The sequence below is a fragment of the Staurois parvus genome, unplaced genomic scaffold, assembly GCF_062004578.1.
Source record: "Staurois parvus isolate SC_StPar_1 unplaced genomic scaffold, SC_StPar_1.0 ptg001044l, whole genome shotgun sequence".
NCBI classification, from domain to species: domain Eukaryota; kingdom Metazoa; phylum Chordata; class Amphibia; order Anura; family Ranidae; genus Staurois; species Staurois parvus.
The window spans coordinates 678,815-700,967 of record NW_028318840.1 but is presented as its reverse complement, the minus strand read 5'-3'; the positions used below and the strand labels follow the sequence as shown (position 1 = coordinate 700,967).

The 22,153-nt window shown below is 41.6% G+C and overlaps 1 protein-coding gene across 1 annotated transcript in view; it reads right to left on the bottom strand.

Moving 5' to 3' along the window:
- The window catches only part of LOC149440955 (protein diaphanous homolog 2-like), a 371,719-nt gene that overhangs the window by 242,159 nt on the left and 107,407 nt on the right, over positions 1–22,153 (bottom strand). Inside the window, exon 3 of the mRNA XM_089657933.1 lies at positions 20,649–20,744. Within this exon, the coding sequence (XP_089514059.1) occupies positions 20,649–20,744 (96 nt within the window). The remainder of the gene's footprint in view (positions 1–20,648; positions 20,745–22,153) is intronic.

Here is a 22,153-nt window from a genome sequence, read left to right as displayed (position 1 = left end):
AATGCTAACGGTGGCACCGCAGCTTTGTTCCCAAGATGATGTTCGGGGATCTAGTCAAACGGCGGGGCAAACAAAAAGGGATACACTCTGATTAAAGCTTTGGTTATCGTTACCAGGGGCGGACTGACAACTCATGGGGCAATAAAAGATCATGGGGCCCCTGTGTCCTCACCCACACTCAAACCACAAAGGCTATGAAAAAGCCTATGAAATGTGCCAGGGGTATCTCATGGGGCCCCCTACTGACCCCGGGCCCTCGGGCAGTGCTCGAGTGCCCCAATGGTCAATCCGCCCCTGATCGTTACTAGACATTCTTAGAGTGCGCTGTTTGCTTAAAGACACCCTGCCCCAGACCAATCATTTCAAGGATGATCTTCCCATAAGGCTATACAGTATGCACATTTAAATCATTTTAGGTATGTTAGGTTGTTTCCATATTTATTCAGGTTGAAAAAACAAGTCCATCAAGTTCAACCAATTCAACCAACCTAGCCAGTCTGCAGATCTAAAACCCCATAGAAAACCTTTGGAGGGAGTTGAAAGTCCGAGTTGCCCAGCGACAGCCCCAAAACATCACTGCTCCAGAGGAGATCTGCATGGAGGATGGGCCAACAGTGTGTGCCAACCTTGTGAAGACTTACAGGAAATGTTTGACCTCCGTCATTTCCAACAAAGGATATATAACAAAGTATTGAGATGAACTTTTGATATTGATACAGGTTATGAGTGCAGGAAAAAGGAGCCTCTTAAAGAAGAGGGTACAGGTCTGTGAGAGCCAGAAATCTTGCTTGTTTGTAGGTGACCAAATACTTATTTTCCACCATAATTTGCAAATAAATTCTTTCCAAATCAGCCAAAGTGAATGTCTGGATTTTTTTTCTCATTTTGTCTCTCATAGTTGAGGTCTACCTATGATACCAATTACAGGCCTCTCTCATCTTTTTAAGTGGGAGAACTTGTACAATTGGTGGCTGACTAAATACTTTTTTGCCCCACTGTAGACAGACAGACAGATAGATAGACAGATAGACAGATAGATAGATAGATAGATAGATAGATAGATAGATAGATAGATAGATAGATAGATAGATAGATATAGATACACCCACACATACATATATACAATATATAATTTTTATAATACTTTCTTTAATAAAATTATATTGTGTAAACACTTGTTAAAGTGTATGTAAAGGATTTTTTTTCTATCAGATTTGCAAGGAAGAAATATAAATAAATAAATATATATATATATATATATATATATATGGCCCTCCTATCCCTCTTGTATTGAACTGTGTTTTTGCTGTATTGTCTTCTGTTATATTGTAAAGTGCTGAGCAAACTGTTGTCGTGATATAAATCCTGTATAACAATAATAATATATAATCTTTTTTCCCTACACTATATATTTTTATTATATTTTATACTGTATATTTTTTCTTTATTCTACTTTATTTTTAAATAAAATGATATAGTATAACATCTGTTAAGGGGTGTGTAAAGTATTTTTTACTTTCAGCTTTGTATTTCAGGTGTGTGTATATATACAGTGTGTGTGTGTGTATATATACTATATATATATATATATATATATACACACACACACACATACAGTATATATATATATTTATAGATTTTTTTTTTCTTATACAATAAAACAAAAGACTCCTGTGATATTTCAGTACTGCAAATACGTGACTCACTTACGGAGGAGGACCCATTTTCCAAAGCGGGGCCTGATTTCATTTTGGTGCAATATGGCGAATAGCGGAAAATGCATTTCAGTCACCAGCAAGCGGCTCGTGTGACACGTAATCCAGCTGAAATAAATTGCCGCAAAAGAAGGTAACTCGGTAAAGCACAGACGCACTCGCAAAGCAAATCTTCATTTTCCCCCAGCCTGGCCGAGACACAGAAAACGTATCATTCCCCCGCAGTCATTAAGGAAAAAAGAACAAAATATAATGCAGTAGCTATATATCTGAAGTAGGACACTTCAAAAAGGGCACGGGCTATTACAGGCTTCTGAAAATATTACGTATAATTCCATCCGCCAAGATTTCGCAGATTTAGCTTAATGGTCAGAGGAAAGGGAAGAAAAAAAGAACCAGATAAGGCTGCAAAAGAAATTTGCTTAAACTAACATAAAAAAGAATTTTTAATCATTTTTTTTTCTTTTTTAGAAGTAGTTGGTTTTATTATATCCTGAGGCCAGATCTAAAGGTCATGGCTAATTGGCGACGTAGGCATCGGGCTCACGCTACCTAAGGATGGATGTCACTTAACCGGTGACCTTTTTGCATTGTAGCAAGGTTGGTGTTCTGGTACGGAAGTAGAGAAAGTGACTATAAAAAAAAAACAAAACATAAAAATACAAAATAAAAACCATAAAGCAACACGCCTAATTGCTTATTTTTTCCACGTTCAGGTTTAACAGCCAATTTAGAAAAGAGAGAAGGGAGAGGATTCGTATTAAAGGTACAAAATACGGAGCCAGAACCTTGTTACTAGTAATTGATGTACATTACGGCAGTGATAAAAGCATAATACGCGGAGAATCGTCCAAGAAGGTGTCATTTTTGGAAAATGAAAGTGGAAATCCTGCATATCAATGGCTCTGTATAATGTGATGGATTTGTGCTGCCGCGGTGGGGAGAACGTTTAATACAACAGATTTTCTTACAGACGGTGGAAAGTGGAAAACAATTAAAGTTAGTGAGAATGAAATATGTCTTAGTTCGGCCCCGTTTGATGTTTTATTCATTCCAGCGGATTTGGCTTTTTCGGTCACGCAGAGCGAGAAAGGGACAGGGAAGTAAACAGGAGTACAAAGCTCAATTTACAAGAAAACTGGGAAGCTATTCTGCGGTTTAAGTGAGTCCATGTTCGGAGTTATTACTGCCTTCCTACCTTAAAGAGGAATTCCAGGTATGGCTGTTTTTACAAATTGTAGCACCCTCCTAGATAGGTGCTAGGTTAGGTGATATTAGTAACTGTAATCAGTGTCAAATCAGCAGCTGAATATTTATACAGCCCTGTGGAGTGGTGACCAGATGGTGGCTGGGAAGGACCATAAATAGCCTGGGGCCTGGAACAGAAGGGTTCTTGTCCAGGAGGAGAGCATCCCACCCTGGAGGGTTGCTGCCCTTCTGGGCAGGCCCACCATGTGTCTGCTGCACATTGAGTTCCCAGAATGCTAGCTGGGAGACCTATTCTGCTGATATTTGCTGGAGCTGTCTGAGGGACTTTCTTTTGGGGATCTGGTCTGGAGAATTCACAGTGGAGGTGTCTGGAAGATATTAGAAGGAGGCATCCAATTATCCAAGGACATTCGTGAGTACAAACCGGTGTGAGAGATCCCAGTGACTGTGTGCTGCTGCTATCCCTCTTGTATTAGAGCCAGTGTCGTACTTGGTGTCCTAGTACAGCTCAGCCCACTATTTGCTCGGATTCTTAGAAAAAAGACCAGTGTCTCAAATTACTTCTCAACTTTGCTGGAGTATCCCACAGTTACTCTACACCCATACAAGTTCACGTTCTGCAATGAGAATCACAAAAAGTATACACCTAGACTGATTACTGAGCCTAAAGAGTGACTGTGTGCGTATGGCTGCGAGGGCGTTTACTGGGAAAGAACCTAGGGACCTAAACAGCAGACTCTCAAAGGGTGAGAAATACAGGACCAAGCTAGACCAATGTAAGTATGTATGTGCCATACCTGTGGGATCCTTGTATGCTGGTAATCACTGTAATAGGCACCGCTATTCCATTGATCTCCAATAGCTTTTGGGTCCTGTGCCGATTGGTTGCTCATTTTCTCAATTAAAGTTAAACTTTCTCTGAATGGGTAAGGTGGAGAGGGTGGCATCATTGCCCCACCTCTTCACCTCACCCAATTAGAAAACACTTTATTCATTGAGAAAATGCAAAGTGTTGTCTGAATGGCTCCCTTACATTGTTCCTTACATTGATGGTCCCTACATTGATGCTCAGTGAGAAGAATTCCCCTCACAGTGGTGATCATTGGGAAGAATGCCACGTACATTGGCGATCAGTGAGAAGAATGCCACTTACATTGCTGCTAAGTGAGAAGAATTCCCCTCATAGTGGTGGTCATTGGGAAGAATGTCACGCACAATGGAGATCAGTAAGAAGAATGCCACTTACATTGGCTGTCGTTAGGAAGAATGCTTCTTATATTGGTGGTCAATGGGAAGAATGTCCCTTACATTGGTGGTTAGTGAGAAGAATGCCCCTTACATTGATGGTCGGTGGGAAGAATGCCCCCTTTACATTGATGGTCGGTGAAAAGAATGCCCCTTACATTGATGGTCAGTGAGAAGAATGCCTCCTTACATTGATGGTCAGTGAGAAGAATGCCTCCTTACATTGACGGTCAGTGAGAAGAATGCCTCCTTTACATCGATGGTCAGTGAGAAGAGTGCCTCCTTTACATTGATGGTCAGTGAGAAGAATGCCTCTTTTACATTGATGGTCAGTGAGAAGAATGCCTTCTTTACATTGATGGTCAGTGAGAAGAATGCCTACTTTACATTGATGGTGAGTGAGAAGAATGCCTCCTTTACATTGATGGTGAGTGAGAAGAATGCCTACTTTACACTGATGGTCAGTGAGAAGAATGCCTTCTTTACATTGATGGTCAGTGAGAAGAATGCCTTCTTTACATTGATGGTGAGTGAGAAGAATGCCTACTTTACATTGATGGTCAGTGAGAAGAATGCCTTCTTTACATTGATGGTCAGTGAGAAGAATGCCTTCTTTACATTGATGGTGAGTGAGAAGAATGCCTACTTTACACTGATGGTCAGTGAGAAGAATGCCTTCTTTACATTGATGGTCAGTGAGAAGAATGCCTTCTTTACATTGATGGTGAGTGAGAAGAATGCCTACTTTACATTGATGGTCAGTGAGAAAAATGCCTCCTTTACATTGATGGTCAGTGAGAAGAGTGCCTCCTTTACATTGATGGTCAGTGAGAAGAATGCCACCTTTACATTGATGGTCAGTGAGAAGAATGCCTCCTTTACACTGATAGTCAGTGAGAAGAATGCCTCCTTTACATTGATGGTCAGTGAGAAGAATGCCTCCTTTACATTGATGGTCAGTGAGAAGAATGCCTCCTTTACAGTCTTGGTCACAATACCACCCTTACTAACAGCTAAAAATATTGTAAGTGTCATGCTGCTGACTCCACCAACAGGCCTGGGGCATACAATTATCCAGGCATCATCAGATGGAAGTCAACCAGTCACAGCTCAAGGAACCACTAGCAACCTCTGGAGGAACACCGGAATTCCATGGAACCTTGGTTGAGAATGGCTGGTCTACACCATGTTGAACAGATCTGTAATAACCAAACTGGGTATTTTGTTGGTTACCTGAAGCTTCAAGTGGTCTGCTATGTCTTTACACAGCACTATTGACCGTGGTCTGATCCAATCACAGCCCAAGTATCCACCCTGTGTGTCTGAGTCCGAACACCTTGAACACCTCCTTTTACCACTTCATCTATCTGCACACTGGTGTCATTGAGACATCAGACTGCTATTTAATTATGTACACAACCCAGATGTTATCATGCAGAACTTGTGGTATTGCGACTCCCATGTTGCAGTAAACTGTGTTGAATGTTGCTGCTATATAAATGCTAATTGCAATGATAAAGCTGCCATGGAAAATAAGGTCAGGAAAACGTTCCCTCACTTTTTTTTTTATGGTCTCTCTGCTCCTTACACTTTCGGAGAGTCTTCTGGACTTGGAGGGACTTTGACTGGTTACATGTCATACATCGCACAGCATAATTAGGTCACAAAGCAATTAAGTTCATTCGGCACCCCCGTTGTGTATTGCTGCAGTATGAAACTGGGGAAATCAATGTCTATAGGCTTTCAGACACTGCTAAAAAATATATTTTTTAACATTTCAAAGGGGGGTTGTGTCAGACAGAATACATTATTTTAATTTGTGATTTTTGTCTGACAAAGAGTCAGCAATGTCAAGGATGAAGAAAGAAAACTGTAGGAGCGTCGGTTGATAGATAGATTTTTAATGTACTGCTGCATTATAGAGATTTGCATGGTAGGGTGCCAATAATAAACCGCTAGTACCAAATCCTACTCACATACTGCTGGCTGGCCTTTGTTAGTTATCAGTGATTGGCTGCTAGTACCTAGCATTAGTGTAGCACCTTCTAGTGTGCTACTAGAATAGTGTAGTGTATTGCAGGTAAAATCATTGTGTATGACTCATGGTAACTGTGTAAGTCTGTGATTGAGGTTGGGTTATTGCAGGTCAGCTGGATAACTCAACAGGTTGTTTCTCTTTCGTCTCCTCCTGGCTCTGGAGGACCATGAAACTTTCCAGAAGTCAGTAAGCAAGAAGGAGTTGAGACCTCCTCTGCATGTCCATGGAAGTTCAGCCAATTCCAGGTTTGGAGGCCTTGGTAGACTGGTGGACTGGCCCATAAATATGGGAGAGTCAGGCTGAAAGAAGAGTTGGGTGGAAGTTGGAGTGGGAGGGGTCTCAAACTGAAAATGAACAAATAGAATGTAACCTTATAAGAGAGTATTCTCTTCCTACCCACATTCATTTGGCTGGCATGGGTTGTCAGTACTTCTCTCCCCCCTTTTATTCCCTAAGCTTATTTTATTTTTATAACCATTTAGCACTTACCCCTAAAGGCGCTTCTGGATTTAAAAGGCTCTCCTAGCCTCTCTATGTCAGAAACCTGGTGCACACATGTACACTGCTGACAAGCAACCTATTGAAACCTGAATCCTTCACTGGTCCTATGCTATATGATCTTCAGCCTTGTTCCCATGATCCCGTCTTGATGAGCATGTGTGAGCCTGTTACCAACCCAGCTACCTCTCTGACATTGCTCTCAGATTATCCTTGCCTGCTCATATTTGCTGTCTGCCTTTGCTACCAACCCAGGTCTGGACTACTGACCACGCTTCTGTCTGATGACTCTGTACCTCGCTGCCTGATTGTTGCTGACCTCTGCCTGTTCCTGAATCTGATTCCGTGTATGTTCTGATGTTCACCATTAACTGAATGTGGTACAACCACAGTGCATCACCAGTTGTACCTCTGCTCATCAGATAACAGTGCTCCAAAGTTCCTGATTACAGTAGCTACACTCTTAAGAGTTGGTTCTTACCAGCCCAGTGGATTGCTCCAAAAAAGTCCTGGATTCTTTTTTAGATACACAGAATATAACTGGATACTAACATTTATAGGTAAAGTTGATCCAGGGAATATCTGATTGCCTCTCGGGGGATCAGTAAGGAATTTGTTTCCCAGCAGGAGCAAATTGGATCATGCTTTGCTGGTTTTTTTGCCTTCCTGTGGATCAACTGTGAGTGTAGGAGTATAACTTTTTTTTTTTTAATGGTTGAACTGGATGGACTTTTGTCTTTTTTCAGCCAGACTAACTATTGTATGTAACCTTGGCACTTCTGCCTTTTCTTTGCCTCTGCAGTCTCTGTCCTACTATTCAGGGGTACTCGGATGGGAACTGTGCAAGAAGCCACCCTCGTTAGCATTTAAGTATGTGACAAACTACCAGTGATCTAGCCTACAGCTACCCCAAAATAAAGACATTTTAGGCAATTGTGCACCTCCATACATGTGGCGTAGAGGAGACCCTTTACTGTTCCACAATGACTGCGTCCCTGTGTACAAAGCCAGCTCCATAAAGAAATGGTTTAATGAGTTTGGTGTGGAGGAACTTGAGTGTCCTGTACAAAGTTCTGACCTCAGTCCTACTGAAACCTTTGGAATGAACCGGAACACAAACTGTGAGCCAGGTCTTCTCTTCCATCTTCTGTATCTGACTCCACACATAATATTTTGTCTGAATGGGTACAAATTTCCACAATATCGCTCTAAAATCTTGTGGAAAGTCATCCTAGATGAGTGGAGGTTGTAATAGACACAAAATTGGGGTACAACTCCAAACTTATTGCCCACAGTTTAGGAACAATTGCCTAAAATCTCTTTGTATGCTGTAGCCTTAACAGTACCCATTGGTGGGAACACCTAAACCCAAAAGTTTGACAAGGTAGTCCACATATTTTTGGTCATATGGTAGGTGATTGCTAACTGTTGGAATAAATTAAAACAAGGATCACGAGTCAGGTCTTCTCATCCATACTTCACAAATTTTTTTTGGCTGAATGGGCACAAATTCCTACAGACTCCAAAATCTTGTGGGAAGACTTCCAAGAAGAATGGAGGCTGTTACAACCTCAAAGGGAAACCAACTCTACATGAATGCCTATGGCTCTCAAATGGGTAGGTCAACGATCTCATATACGTGTGATAGTCAGGTTTCCACAAACATTTGGCTATATGGTGTATAAGTACAACGACTAAGCCAAAGTTGTAAAAAAAATATATATATTACTTATAAACCATATACATTACAACTAAAGGGTTGAATGTTTTTGGCAGGTGTTCCACTTTAACTGTTCAGAATTTTCCAGCAGTGTAGAGGATAACCTTTACAAATGCAGCCTATCCTTCTTTCCGCCTCCTAGAAAGTAATGTCATAATTTGGCTACCTTGGCTATAAGATATAATAAAAACCAAATATTAAAAAAAAGAAAAGGTCATCAAAAATTGCATTAATTTGAGCTCCCTTTATTCAACGGATAATTTGGAAGCAAAGTCGTTTCTCGTTTTTGCTGTTCTAAGTGGTTGTGAAGTTTGCGACTCCTTCAGTACTTTATGAAACTTTTAAGTGGCCGTTTTTCTTTTGCATACACATTAAGCAAAATTGCCCTGTTAAAGTGTTCGGCAGTAATGAGGCAGTTCAGGTTGGTATAAGCTGTAGTTCGGCTCTGACAGGGTGTACCATTGCTCATATCTGCTTTATATATCTTCAACCTGACCCCTTTCCGCAATGGGATTAAAATCTGTAGCTTGCTCGGTGCAGACAACCAATGGGAGTCAGGAACATGTTATAGTTAAAGAACTACTTCTGTTTCAACAAAACCTTTCATTTTCGATTCTTAAGGCAAAGTTGTATAGATTCCCAAATATTATAATTTTTTGCCCCTCAAGCTTAAAAGGCTAATCATTTGCAAATTAGCCGATTTCTAGAACCAAGCAAAACATAATTATTTTGTGTCTTTGCCCGCCCTCATTGAGATAGAAAGGGCAGCCAAACCAAATAGCGAAAAATCCTTGGATCCAAAAAGGTCCAAGATGCATTTAATTGTTCATATTTAAATCATAAAAAAAGCCAACATGCCTCTGGGGCAATAAGACTCCCCCTTCATCAGGTCTTTGAAGATATGCACTTAAATGGACTCAAATAACTATATAACCACATAGATCTATATTTGACCTGCTGAAAACCCTTCTTTTGGGCTTCAACTTAAACAATGTGAGCAGCGTTGAGAGGCAATAGGAGGAGTGCTGTGTCTATCTGCCAATGCCAATAGTTACGGCCAGGGGCGGACTGACCATTTGGAAACTCGGGCACTGCCCGAGGCCCGGGGTCAGTAGGGGGCCCCATGAGATGCCCCTGGTACCTTTTTCATAGGCTTTTTTGAGTTTGGGCAAGGACACAGGGGCCCCATGATCACATATTGCCCGGGGGCCCCATGAGTTGTCAGTCCGCCCCTGGTTCCGGCATGCCATGAGGAGAGATTAAAGAGAAAATGCCCAAGGGACTTTGCGACTAAATTATAGTTAAAAATCACATTCTTTATTATTGTTGTTAGAAAAGAGACATATTAAAATTGTTCCAAAAAGTCAATTAACATCAAATACCAAATTTGTATGAACTGTAAACAGGTAAAGAAGCTAAATCTACATGATCCATGAATTACATAACGCAAGTTCTCTGCACAATATCTCAACACATTTTGTGAAGCAACGTTCACTTCTTCAAGAGGTCACAAAGCTTCAAGGTATGGCATCTGAAATGGTATCACTAGTTCAATCCATATCACAACTTTGAAAAACATATGCAAGGGATGATGAACTGCCCAAAAAAGCAGATGGCAACTGGAGGGCACCCCACCGTCATGTAACCATCTTGGTCAGGAGCTGTGATGGGACATGGACTGACCCAATGGGAAGGGGGGGGGGCACTAGTAGGAACCATCAGTAGAATGACAATTACAGCTTGAACACCTCCAACGCTACCCAACGTGTGTCACAATCAAGCACGAATCAACCCAAAAAAGGAGAAATGAGTAAGTTGCTCCAGATGCAATGCTGTGTAACTCTTAGGCCAAGTTACAACAAAATGGTGCCCATCTGCATACTGCCTTAGCATTTAGTGAGCTTCTGTTAGTCAAAAATGGCTTCAGTTTGGTCTCCTACCTAAGGGAGAACCCCCTCATACATTAAGCACCTACTGGTCGAAACATGTTAGAGGGGGCTCTCCCATGGGTAGGAGACCAAACTGAAGCCATTTTTTTACTAAGAGGAACTCACTATATGCTGAGGTAGTGTTTGGGCGGGTGCCATTTTGTTGCAGTCCTTGATTTGTCTGATGAACTAGTATTCAACCCGAACAGCGCCTGCAAACATTGTGGACAGTTGGCTGGGATAACATGGCATTTGAGCGGTGTCAATTTTATTTGGTGTTAGGCTAAGATTGCATGGGAGTGTTTGCTCTGAATTTTCAGCCCTACCATCTGAAAAGGTGTAACCAGCGGATTAGATTAGTACACATTTATCCGTCCATCGGACAAGGCAACACATTGACCCTAATGTGGCCTACCTCGTTTGAGTAACATAGCACCTTTTACTTTGATGGTTCCTCCCAGATGGGAAATAATAGTTGACTGGAGAGAGATTTCATCAAAACAGGTACTCTACCATCCCTATGAATGTAGACTTGAAGCCAAACTACAGCTTAACCAAAGAGTTACAAAAAGGAGTTACTCTGCACGAACGAAAATTACCCTGTCAGGTTAAAAAAAATCTAGGTGACTATGGAAAAAGTCAATGGCAGGTAGACTACAGGTAATACTGGTGACTAATGCCTTCTCTTTTGGTTGCCCTTTTTGGGCCCAGCTTCCTGAGTTCAGGTAGTCTTTGAATCAGAACTCCAGCAGCCAAAAATAACAATATATATATATATATATATATATATATACACTCCTTCCTTCTTTTGAGTCACCCCTCGTCTCTTCCTCCTATACACTTCCACGCACTATCTCTTGTTCCACCCCCTACCCCCCTCTCCTGGTAATGCCCCTTTTAGAGAATACATCCCCCCAGCAGCAATAGATTCATCCAAGCAACTACTAGGCCACTACCAACTATAGATCTCCCAGCAGCCAGCTAGGATAGACCCCTTCCTAAAAGCAACAATTGACCCCCCAGAAACATAAGACCCCCCCATCAATAATCCCCCCACCCCGGCAACAATAGACCCATCCAGGAACATTAGATTCCCACCAGGAACAATAGATTCTCTTTTACTATAAGGAGGTAAAAAGATAAAATATTAAAGCTAAATATCCCCTACAGTACCTTTTTCTGCCACTAGATGCCCTCATTCAAATCTTTCTCTGAGCCCAGGTCATCCTGGAAATGCCCCCAGCCTATGATTGGATTGTGAAAAGAGAAGCAGCAGAATGATGAACTCATGCATCTTTCACTCTGTTCTCTCCTCCTACCAGCATATACCTTTTTCTACCACTAGATGCCCTCAGTTTGAGGCCAGCATCATTCAACTCTCTATCTCCGAGTCCAGGACCTGGGTCTTCTGAGGTGAGTGGCAATGTTTCTTCTTGCTGAGCCACCTTGAATGCTGGACAGCTCCCTTGACAATTATTTGGATGATCCTACCTTGACCTTGTTTGTCATGAACCTTGAACCCCTTGCTCCTCCCATAAACTTCCTGATATAAGCCATGTCTCTGCACTTCCTGTTTGCCAGATTATTGTGCTCTCCAGCCAGTATCGTGCTCCTTTACATCTCTGTTATTATCCATATTTTGCTATCGCCCGTTATTGACCCTTGGCTTGTTCTCAACTATGCTTCTTCCTGATCCCAACCTGCGACTGCTCCTTACCGACCTTGGCTTGTTTACTGACCCCGCTTCCGTTTGATCCTTACCTGCTTAATACGCTGCTGGACCTCCGCTTGCTCACCTCCTGGTGGCGTGCTCCTGAGGACCACGACCTGGTGATGACATGCAGCAAAATCCATCTCCACCATCAGGAGCTCTATTGAACACCGGTTGGTACTTAGACTCCGCACCTCTGGTGAGCCCATTCCTCCACCACGGTGACCTGCCTGTGTACCTATCCTGCTGGTTTCGGTGTGAGCCTTTCCACTGCTATAGCAACTGGTCTTCGAGCCTGACCCCTGATTGTGACACTTGGCTTTGCAGCAGCATAAGATAACTGTTTCATACAAGGAAAACTCAACAGTCCTCTGTCAAGGTCCTACCTTTTCCCAGAGGTTATGTTACTCCATGTGCTGGCATCCATCTTGGATTTCTGCAGAGCATGGTGGGAATCTTTTATGCCTTCAGGCCTCTGAGGTCCATCCCCCAGAGGGGTGTGGCTGATTACATATAAGCCTGTGGTCCGCACATGCCCTTTGCACTTGTGTCTTGTGTCTTTGTGTTGCTATAACTCTGTTCTGACTCTCGTGACTCTCCTGAATCTGACCCGGCTTGTGATTCGACTATTCTTTGTGTTCCTCTTTGATCTGACCTTCCATTGCTGAACCTGGCTCGTGACCTGTGATTCTCGTCTGCTGTCCTGTACCGTTTTGTCCCGTTGTTGTCGACCCGGCCTGCCCGACTACTCTATTGTCTTTTCCACCAGCTACATGCCATTGGCGGTGGCCATTACCGCAACTGGGGTGTCTCGGGGGCTGCAACCTGGTTCCTGGCTGCGTCAAGTCCATCCCCACCATCAGGGGCCCTGGGGGACTTTGGTCTGTGGGTGGTGGTTGTCGTCATCCAGTGCGTTACATTGTTATTAGGCCTGCCTGTCCGTTCCTCAGCTCCTGCCCTGACATCCTCGCTGTCAGCCATATTCTACAGTATAGAACCACGAAGGGAAGGGCTGGTATGAGCTCAGAATTCCATCTTTACCAATCTGAAGTAATGACATGGCTGACAACATCGGCAGCACACAAATAAGTAACTTTAAAAAAGGACATTAAAATCGTCATTTAGTTCACCAATCAGCATCAGAAAAGGCAATAATGATTTGAGAAGAGTATTATTATGCTGGAGAGTACGAATAAAAAAAATTAAGACTCTTCCGTAAAGTGCCGTGATTTGCATGCTAACAGCCATAATGAATTGCTGAGTCCCGCGTTCACCCTGCCTTGTCATCTATGTGACTATAAGACATACGCCATATTACAATACCTGTGAGAGATGGCTGTAGACCACGCATTAATTATACCATCTCACGTAGCGCCAGGGGACTCCTTTACATTAGCTGTGCTACAACTACTTATCAATGCAGATTGCAGGATGGCGTACATCACGCTACGGGATGAGTGGAAACATTGTAACCCAGTGATAGATTGCAGATCCCAGATAATCATAACGTATAGAAGTGTTCCTTTAATTGCAAGGCCATTAAGAATATCTTCAACAAAATATCCAGCTGTGCTTTACCAAAGACTGATGACTGATGGGATTTCACTCATGGAAAATCGCGAGCTCATAATTCATACATCGCATACGGCATCTTGGCTGAAAGTCAGTGCCTGTGAGCTGCCATTTTCTGGCCTTTCCATGGCTATGGCTAATGAGCAGACTTGCAGAACCCAGGCAATGGTCAATGTTTTTTAAAAATGCATAAACAGAACTCCAAAATGTGAATAAAAAAAAACACTTCACAAAAATTCCAGCCACATATAATTTATCTCTAGTAAAATCGTCTTAATGAAGAAAAGTTTTGACCACAATGGACTACCATTTGCTTGGCATGGACACTGATAAGTCAAGTCAACAATAGCTATGGACAATCACAACCAGCAATTGGTCCACAATGGACCACCATTTTCTTTACTTTTATAAACATTATACCCACTTACCCACAGAAAATTAGGTTGGTTGTCAGGAGCCCATCCACATGAAGACCATCAATGACAGCCAGCCCATCTCAATGAGCTAATCAAAACTGAAGTGGACTTGGACATTTTGCCCAGTTTTGCTGAAATTGTCAGGATGGGCATTGACAACTCAGATCACCATCCAGCTTCTAACAGAGGTTTTGACTACAATGGACCATCATTGCTTTATTCTTATTAATTCTATATCTGATTGTCTTCATAAAAAATTAGGTTGGTTGTCAGGAGTCCATCTGCATGAAGACTATCAATGACACCCTGCCTATCTCGATGAGCTAATCAAAACTGAAGTGGACTTTGACATTTTTCCCAGTTTTGCTGAAATTGTCAGGATAGGCATTGACAACTCAGATCACCAACCAGCTTCTAACAGACATTTTGACCACAATGGACCATCTTCGTATTTTTATTAATTCTATACCTGCTTGCCTTCATAAAAAATTAGGTTGGTTGTCAGGAGCCCATCTGCATGAAGACAAGCAGGTATAGAATTAATAAGAATAAAGTATGATGGTCCATTGTGGTCAAAATTTCTGTTAGAAGCTGGTTGGTGATCTGAGTTGTCAATGCCCATCCTGACAATTTCAGCAAAACTGGGCAAAATGTCGAAGTCCACTTCAGTTTTGATTAGCTCATCGAGATGGGCAGGCTGTCATTGATAGTCTTCATGCAGATTGGCTCTTGCAACCAACCTAATTTTTTATGAAGATCTTCTATGACAGCCTACCCATCTTGATGACATAACAAGCTAATCAAAAACTAAAGTGTACATTAACATGTTGCACAGTTTTCCTGAAATTTTCAGGATAGACACCAATAAATCAAATCACCAACCAGTTCCTAATAAAGGTTTTGACCTTAATGGACCACCATTTGTTTTATTCCTAGGAATGCTATATCTGATTATCTTCACAGACAATTAGGTTGGATGTCAAGAGCACATCTGCATGAAGACCATCAATGACAGCCTGCCCATCTTGATAACATTACAAGCGAATCAAATCTGAAGTGGTCATCAACATGTTGCAGAGTTTTCCTAACATTTTCAGGATAGACACCAATAATTCAAATCGCCAACCGGTTTCTAATAAAAGTTTTGACCACAGTGGACCACCATTTGTTTTATTGTTATGATTGCTATACAGCACCTGCTTATCTTCACAGAAAGTTAGGTTTGTTGTGAAGAGCCCATCTGCAAGAAGACCATCTATGACAGCTTGCTCATCTTGATAACATCACAAACTAACAAAAACTGAAGTGTACACTGCAAGGATTCAACCTATGTCTGTAGCCCCTGTGCTAGTTATTTACATCCCCAGGCCTGGGAGAAATAAAGTTCTAGACACAGAAGTGTGCAAGCTAATTCTCTGAAAGTTTAATGCATGACAAGAATGTTTATAAAGAACTCAGTAGGCGTTGCTTAATCTCAGGATGACCAATAAAACATTCCATTCTTATCAATATAGTTACGTGAAGAACAGTAACTGCAAATAGTTGAGGGATACCATATAAGGTAGTTCCGTTTACAGAAATGAAACTAGTCTAAAACAACGTGAGAGAAGTTACAAAACTGAAACAAACTGTTCACACATCTAGAAATGTGGGCATTATACAAAATGGATGCCAGTTAATAAGACATATTTCCTTACATACATCAACATTTTGCACAAGTTTGCTGAAATTGTCAGGATAAGCATCAATAAGTCAGATCACCAACCAATTTCTAATAAAAGTTTTGACCACAATGGACCACAATTTGTTTTATTCTTATGAATGCTATATATGATTATCTTCACAGACAATTAGGTTGGTTGTCAAGAGCCCATCCACATGAAGACCATCAATGGCAGCTTGCCCTTCTTGGTGACATCACAAGCTAACCAAAAGTGAAGTGCATATCCATGTTGCACCCTTTTACTGAAATTTTAAGATGGGTACCAATAGTTTGAATCACTGACCAGCTTGAATAAAATGTTGACCACAACGGACCATCATTTTCTTTATTTTTAAGTACATTATACCTGCTTATCTTCATAGAAAATTAGGTTGGTTATCAAGAACCCGTCTGTATGACAGCTATCTGAGACAGCCACCCATTTTGATAACATCACAAGCTAATTAGAAATTGAAGTGTACATCCAGATGTTGCACATTTGTTTCTGAAAATTTGGGATAGACACCAAAAAATAAATTCACCAACCAGCTTCTAATGAATGTTTTGACCACAATGGACCACCATTTGCTATATTCTTTTGAACCTTATATCTACTTATCTTCACATAAAATTAGGTTGACTGTCAAGTGCTCATCTGCATTAAAAACATCTGAGACAACCTGCCCATCTTGGTGACTCACAATTAAAAACTGAAGTGTACATTCACATTGCACAATTTTAATTCAATCTGAGAGAGTCTCAAGTCATCAACCAATCAAGTCACTAATCAGCTTCTAATAAACATGTTGACCACAATGGATCATTGTTTGCATCATTCTTATGAATGTTTTACCTGCTCATCTTCACAGAAAATTAGGTCTGTTGTCAAGAAACCATCCGCAAAGACCATCTGAGACATCGACCCATCTTGATGACATAACAAGCAAATTAAAAAGTAAAGTTTACATCCAGTTTTGCTTCCCTGTTTGCCTGGGTCTTCCATATGGTTGGTTATCAGCCAATCAAACTAGGCAGCAGGTGCCCACTTAGAATGCTAGGTATATGGTATGTACATCATCAACGGCAGTATAGATCATCAGGCAGCAGGGTCCTTGATAAAGAGCTTCATTTGTAGGCGCTCATGGGATCAGTAAATGCAAGCGCCCCTTGCTACTAATTCAAAGGGAGCAATCTTGAAATAAAACCTTAAATTATGCAGTACAGTACCTAAAGAGACCCTGTCACCTTGCAGGGTCTATTTAAAGCCCATACCTCATACTCATTTTTGCAGCTTACCCTTCTGCTCCATCATCTGTTCCTGCCAGGGGCAGACTGACCATTTGGAAACTCGGGCACTGCTCAAGGGCCCGGGATCAGTAGGGGGCCCCATGAGATGCCCCTGATACCTTTTTCATAGGCTTTTTTGAGTTTGGGCAAGGACACAGGGGCCCCATGATCCCCTATTGCCCAGGGGCCCGACGAGTTGTCAATCCGCCCCTGGTGCCTGCCATCCCAAAATACATAGTGTTTCTAGTATGGGGGAGCATGAGCTCTAATCGCACAATGTAGTGCTTGAACTTAAGAGACATTTGTTGGGACCGAGCCCTATCACATGATAAAGGGGGTGATGTCACTGCTCCAACATCAGCTGACACCAAATATTTTTGTGATGGCAGCCATGAAAGAAGGTGAAGTGAAGTAATAAATGGTGAGGGTGGGCTTTAAATAGTTCCTTTCATATCTCCATGAATGGGCAAGAGGAGACAGAGTCTCTTTAAAGGGGCAACTCTACCCAAAATTGATATGCTGACATTTTTGGAAAGGCACAGACAAGTCAAATCACCAACCGCTTCTAATGCCTTTTGGAGACTCCACTGGTGAGTAATCCCAGGTTATGTCTCCACCAAGGACTATTCCACAGTATTTTACTCCACAAGAGATTTAATTGACAGATCCATATTGATTTTGTAATGGCTGTGACATTGGAAGAGCTGGGATAAGCCCCAGCTCCACCCAACGTCACAGCCATTACCAAGTCATATGTCTCCTTTAATGGATTCTCCTGTAATAGTGGAGAATAGAAGTGATATCTCGCCTTCTGATTGCCTGAGAGTTTTGAAGCTCCAGCGTGTGATTTGACTCGCCAGCAACCATCCAAAACACAGTGATCCTGGGTGGTGTCAACCTTTAAATAACAGTTTCACAAAGCCAATAGAATTTGGAAAAAAACATGGTGGCTGCCATTGCTGAAAGTATAACTAAAAGGCAAAATAGTTTTTTTTTTATTTTGGATAGAGTGGAGAGGGATTAGAACACCTAATAGGTTTTATTTCTGTCTGTGTCCTGTCAGAGAGATTCACCCTCTCTATATGTCCTGTTTACCCTTATCATTGAAAGTGAAAGTAAAAGAAAAAAAATCCCAAATTTTGGGTTTTCCCCAGAAAAGTAATAGAGGGGAAATCATCCCATGGGGACACTAGTTATGGTGACCTGGGGATTCCCTTAACCATTAGCCGCCCGGCCTATAGCCGTTTGGCGGCCGCAAAAATGCATTAGCTTTCCGGGGTGTTCGCCATTTGGCGTCCTCCCGCACATGCACAGTTTGCGCAGTTGCAGAGCCGCGCAGCGGCACGATCTATCACCGGCCGCGTACCTCGGACACGGCCGAGACAGATCTGAGTACTGGCCCCTGTTGCTGGTACCATGTGACCTGCTGTGACCAATCACAGCAGGTCACATGACAGTTGTATACAATGGATGGCTTCATTCATGCCATCCATTATATACTAGTGTCTAGCTGTGAATGGTCACAGCAGGTCACATGCACATGTCATGTGATTAGTTGTGGCCAAATCACAGCTAAGCACAAAAAAAAAAAAAAAACCTGAATGAATCGATGTCATTCAGGTAAATGCTTGCTTATAGCAAAGTAATTCTTTGCTATAAGCAAATTGTGTAAAAAAAAAAAAAAAAATACTGATCACTTCCCCAAAGTAGTACAATGTTACTATGTACTACTTTGGTCATAGTAAAATATGAAAAAAAAATCTTAAAAAAAAAAAAAAAAATGTAATAAAAAATTAAAAATAATAAATATATATATACATTTTTTTTTCATACTGTCACCAGTCAGTATCTCTGATCACCGCCATGCCAGTTATATGATGATGCTGTACTGCACTGGTGACAGTATGTAAAAAGAAAAATAGTGAAAATATTTTTTTTAATTTTTTAATTTTCTGAAAAATTATGACAAAAAAAATACAACTTCAAAAAACTCGCCATTCCTCTTATGAAGTATGTCGGACTGTCTACTCTGCAAAAAGTGGTCATTTGGGGATATCTGTACTGTCCTGACATTCTTGGACCTCAAGAAATTAGATTGGCTGTCAGTACTTCAGGATTGATCAATATTCAGATCTATCCCATAGTTTGTGAACTCTATAACTTTCCTACAAACAAAATAATACATCCTAATTTGGGTTATTTTCACCAAAGACATGTAGCAGAATACATCTCGGCCTAAATTTATGAAGAACAATTATTTATTTGTTAACTTTTATAACAGAAACAAAGAAAAGCGTGTTTTTGTTTCAAAATGTTTGGTCTTTTTTTGTTAATTTAGCAAAAAATAAAAACCCTGGCGGTGATTAAATATCACCAAAAGAAAGCTCTAGTTGTGTGAACAAAATGATAAAATTTTAGTTTGGGTACAATGTTGTATGACCGCGCAATTGTCATTCAAAGTGTGAGAGCGCTGAAACCTGAAAAATGGCCTGGGCAGGAAGGTGTAAAATTGCCCGGTATTGAAATGGTTAATTTGCAGGGATTTCCTTTCACTTCCTGCCAGGGGCGGACTGACAACTCATGGGGCCCCCGAGCAATAGGGGATCATGGGGCCCCTGTGTCCTTGCTCAAACTCAAAAAAGCCTATGAAAAAGGTACCAGGGGTATCTTATGGGGCCAGTGCTACAGGGACTTTAGACTCTTGTAGTCATTGTCCTTGTTGCACATGCATTTAGACCGGTTCTGGTGTCATTTTATATGGTTTTAGGTCTGTGTGTATTGTCTCATACTGAGGTAATGGTAAACCAGGGCGATTGCCCATATGTCAAATTTGTATGTGTAATAAAGCATAATTTTTGGAAATTTTTCTGAGTATCACATTCTGTTCATAATGTAGCCGCTTTCTTTGTGAATTTCTTTTCACAAACCCTCTTTTTCTGCGTATCTTATGGGGCCCCCTACTGACCCTGGGCCCTCGGGCAGTGCCCGAGTTTCCAAATGGTCAGTTTGCCCCTGCTTCCTGCTTTGGCTATGGGACAGGAAGGAAAGGGAAATCTTCCCAATGGGACACAGATGGAAAAAAAAGTAGGGTAATAATCCTCCGTTAATCCAAAATGAGAAAAAAAAAGTTTTGCCCATAGTTCTACTTAGACTCCTTCTAACAAAACTAGTCCCTTGGAGGTTTTTAAAATTCGCTGAATCACTGAACCGGAACCAACATCTCATGCGTATTGGCTTGACCGCCAGACAACAAGCATTTTCAGGAGAGCATAGTAATTGCAGACCCAAAATTTTTTCTCATGACAGGTTTCCTTTAAACAAAATCCAAGCTTCAAGCCAACAAACTCATCCGACAAAAAAAGAATGAAAGAAATAAAAGCCGGCATTTTGCATTTAAATGTAGCATTAAGAACGAGCAAACAACTGCGACGAGGCTTTTAATATGACACAGCACAGAGCGCCGTCGACAAGCAGCGTCGTGTGATGGCGCACGGGCAACCCGCTGGGTCCTTCGCACACAAGACAAGAGAGGCAGAGCGCAGCCAAACTGCTAAAACGACATTCGGGAGGAATCACGCACGAGGCGCGTCAGGAGGGCCTCACTCACCGTTTGCTTTCGGAGTCCGCTTCCTGCGATCCCTGAACGCCGCGCCTGACTGCAGGGCTTCCAGCAAGCTATCCATCACGCCTGTCTCGTCGCCCTCTGTGAAGGGAGAAAGGAAGACAACGCAAAATTAATCTCGGTGCAATTAAACTTGGACAATAAAAGGCGTGCATCAACAGTCGCATTTTCATAAGACAATACAATTAAAGGCATATATCAAGTTTTAGCGTACCGAGCGCTGTCACTCTGGGTAGGCCACGCTCCAGATCGCTTTTATGAGACTTCTTGCCCAACTGTTACCGCCATTCGAAAAAAAAAAGAAGAGGGAGCCTCGTCTCTTGTATAATTTACAGCCTGTCGAAATTTAATATAAATACAACTAATAAGTTGCTGCTGATTCGTTCCTAACGTCCCTTCCAGTGGCCCCCCGACCAAGACGTTGATGGCCTAATTTAATGAAATCAATCCTCGGCGTGTTCACATGGTGAAGTTTATTTCCGCTGGGCTCTCGCTGTAAATACTACAAATATATCAGCTTCGGTTGCAACTATTTAATATCCTGAAATGTCATGGACCTGGCAGGGGGTGTTTTTTTTAAGACCATCAAAACTATCCCTCTGCTTTTTCTTTTTAAAGCCTCTAAAAATAAAACCGGACTCCGTTATTGTCCATCAGAAATTTTAATAATCGTGATCTGCTGACAGCTGATGGACTGAGGCTGCTATGCTGAGTTCACGAGGAGAGGCGAAAAAAAGAGTAAATGAAGAAATAATTGGTATGGGGACTAAAGAAGAAATTTTATATACAGTGTGTATATATATATATATATATATATATATATATATATATATTATTTCAGGTACTTACAGTCATGGCCGAAATTGTTGGCACCCTTGATATTTTTCCTGAAAATCAAGTATTTCACACAAAAAAGGTATTGCATTAACACATGTTTTGCTATACACATGTTTATTCCCTTTGTATGTATTGGAACAAATATAAAACAGAGGCAGAAAAGCAAATATGACATAATGTCACACAAAACCCCAAAAATGGGCTGGACAAAAGTATTGGCACCCTTAACTTAATATTTGGTTGCACACCCTTTGGAAAACATAACTGAAATCAGTCGCTTCCTATAACCATCAATAAGCTTCTGACACCTCTCACCCGGAATTTTGGACCACTCTTCCTTTGCAAACAGCTCCAGGTCTCTCTTATTGGAAGGACACCTTTTCCCAACAGCAATTTTAAGATCTCTCCACAGGTGTTCAATGGGATTTAGATCTGGGCTCATTGCTGGCCACTTCAGAACTCTCCAGCGCTTCTTTGCCATCCATTTCTGAGTGCTTTTTGACGTATGTTTGGGGTCATTGTCCTGCTGGAAGACCCAGGATCTTGGACGCAAACCCAGCTTTCTGACACTGGGCCCTACAGTGCGACCCAAAATCCTTTGGTAATCCTCAGATTTCATGATGCCTTGCACACAGTCAAGGCACCCAGTGCCA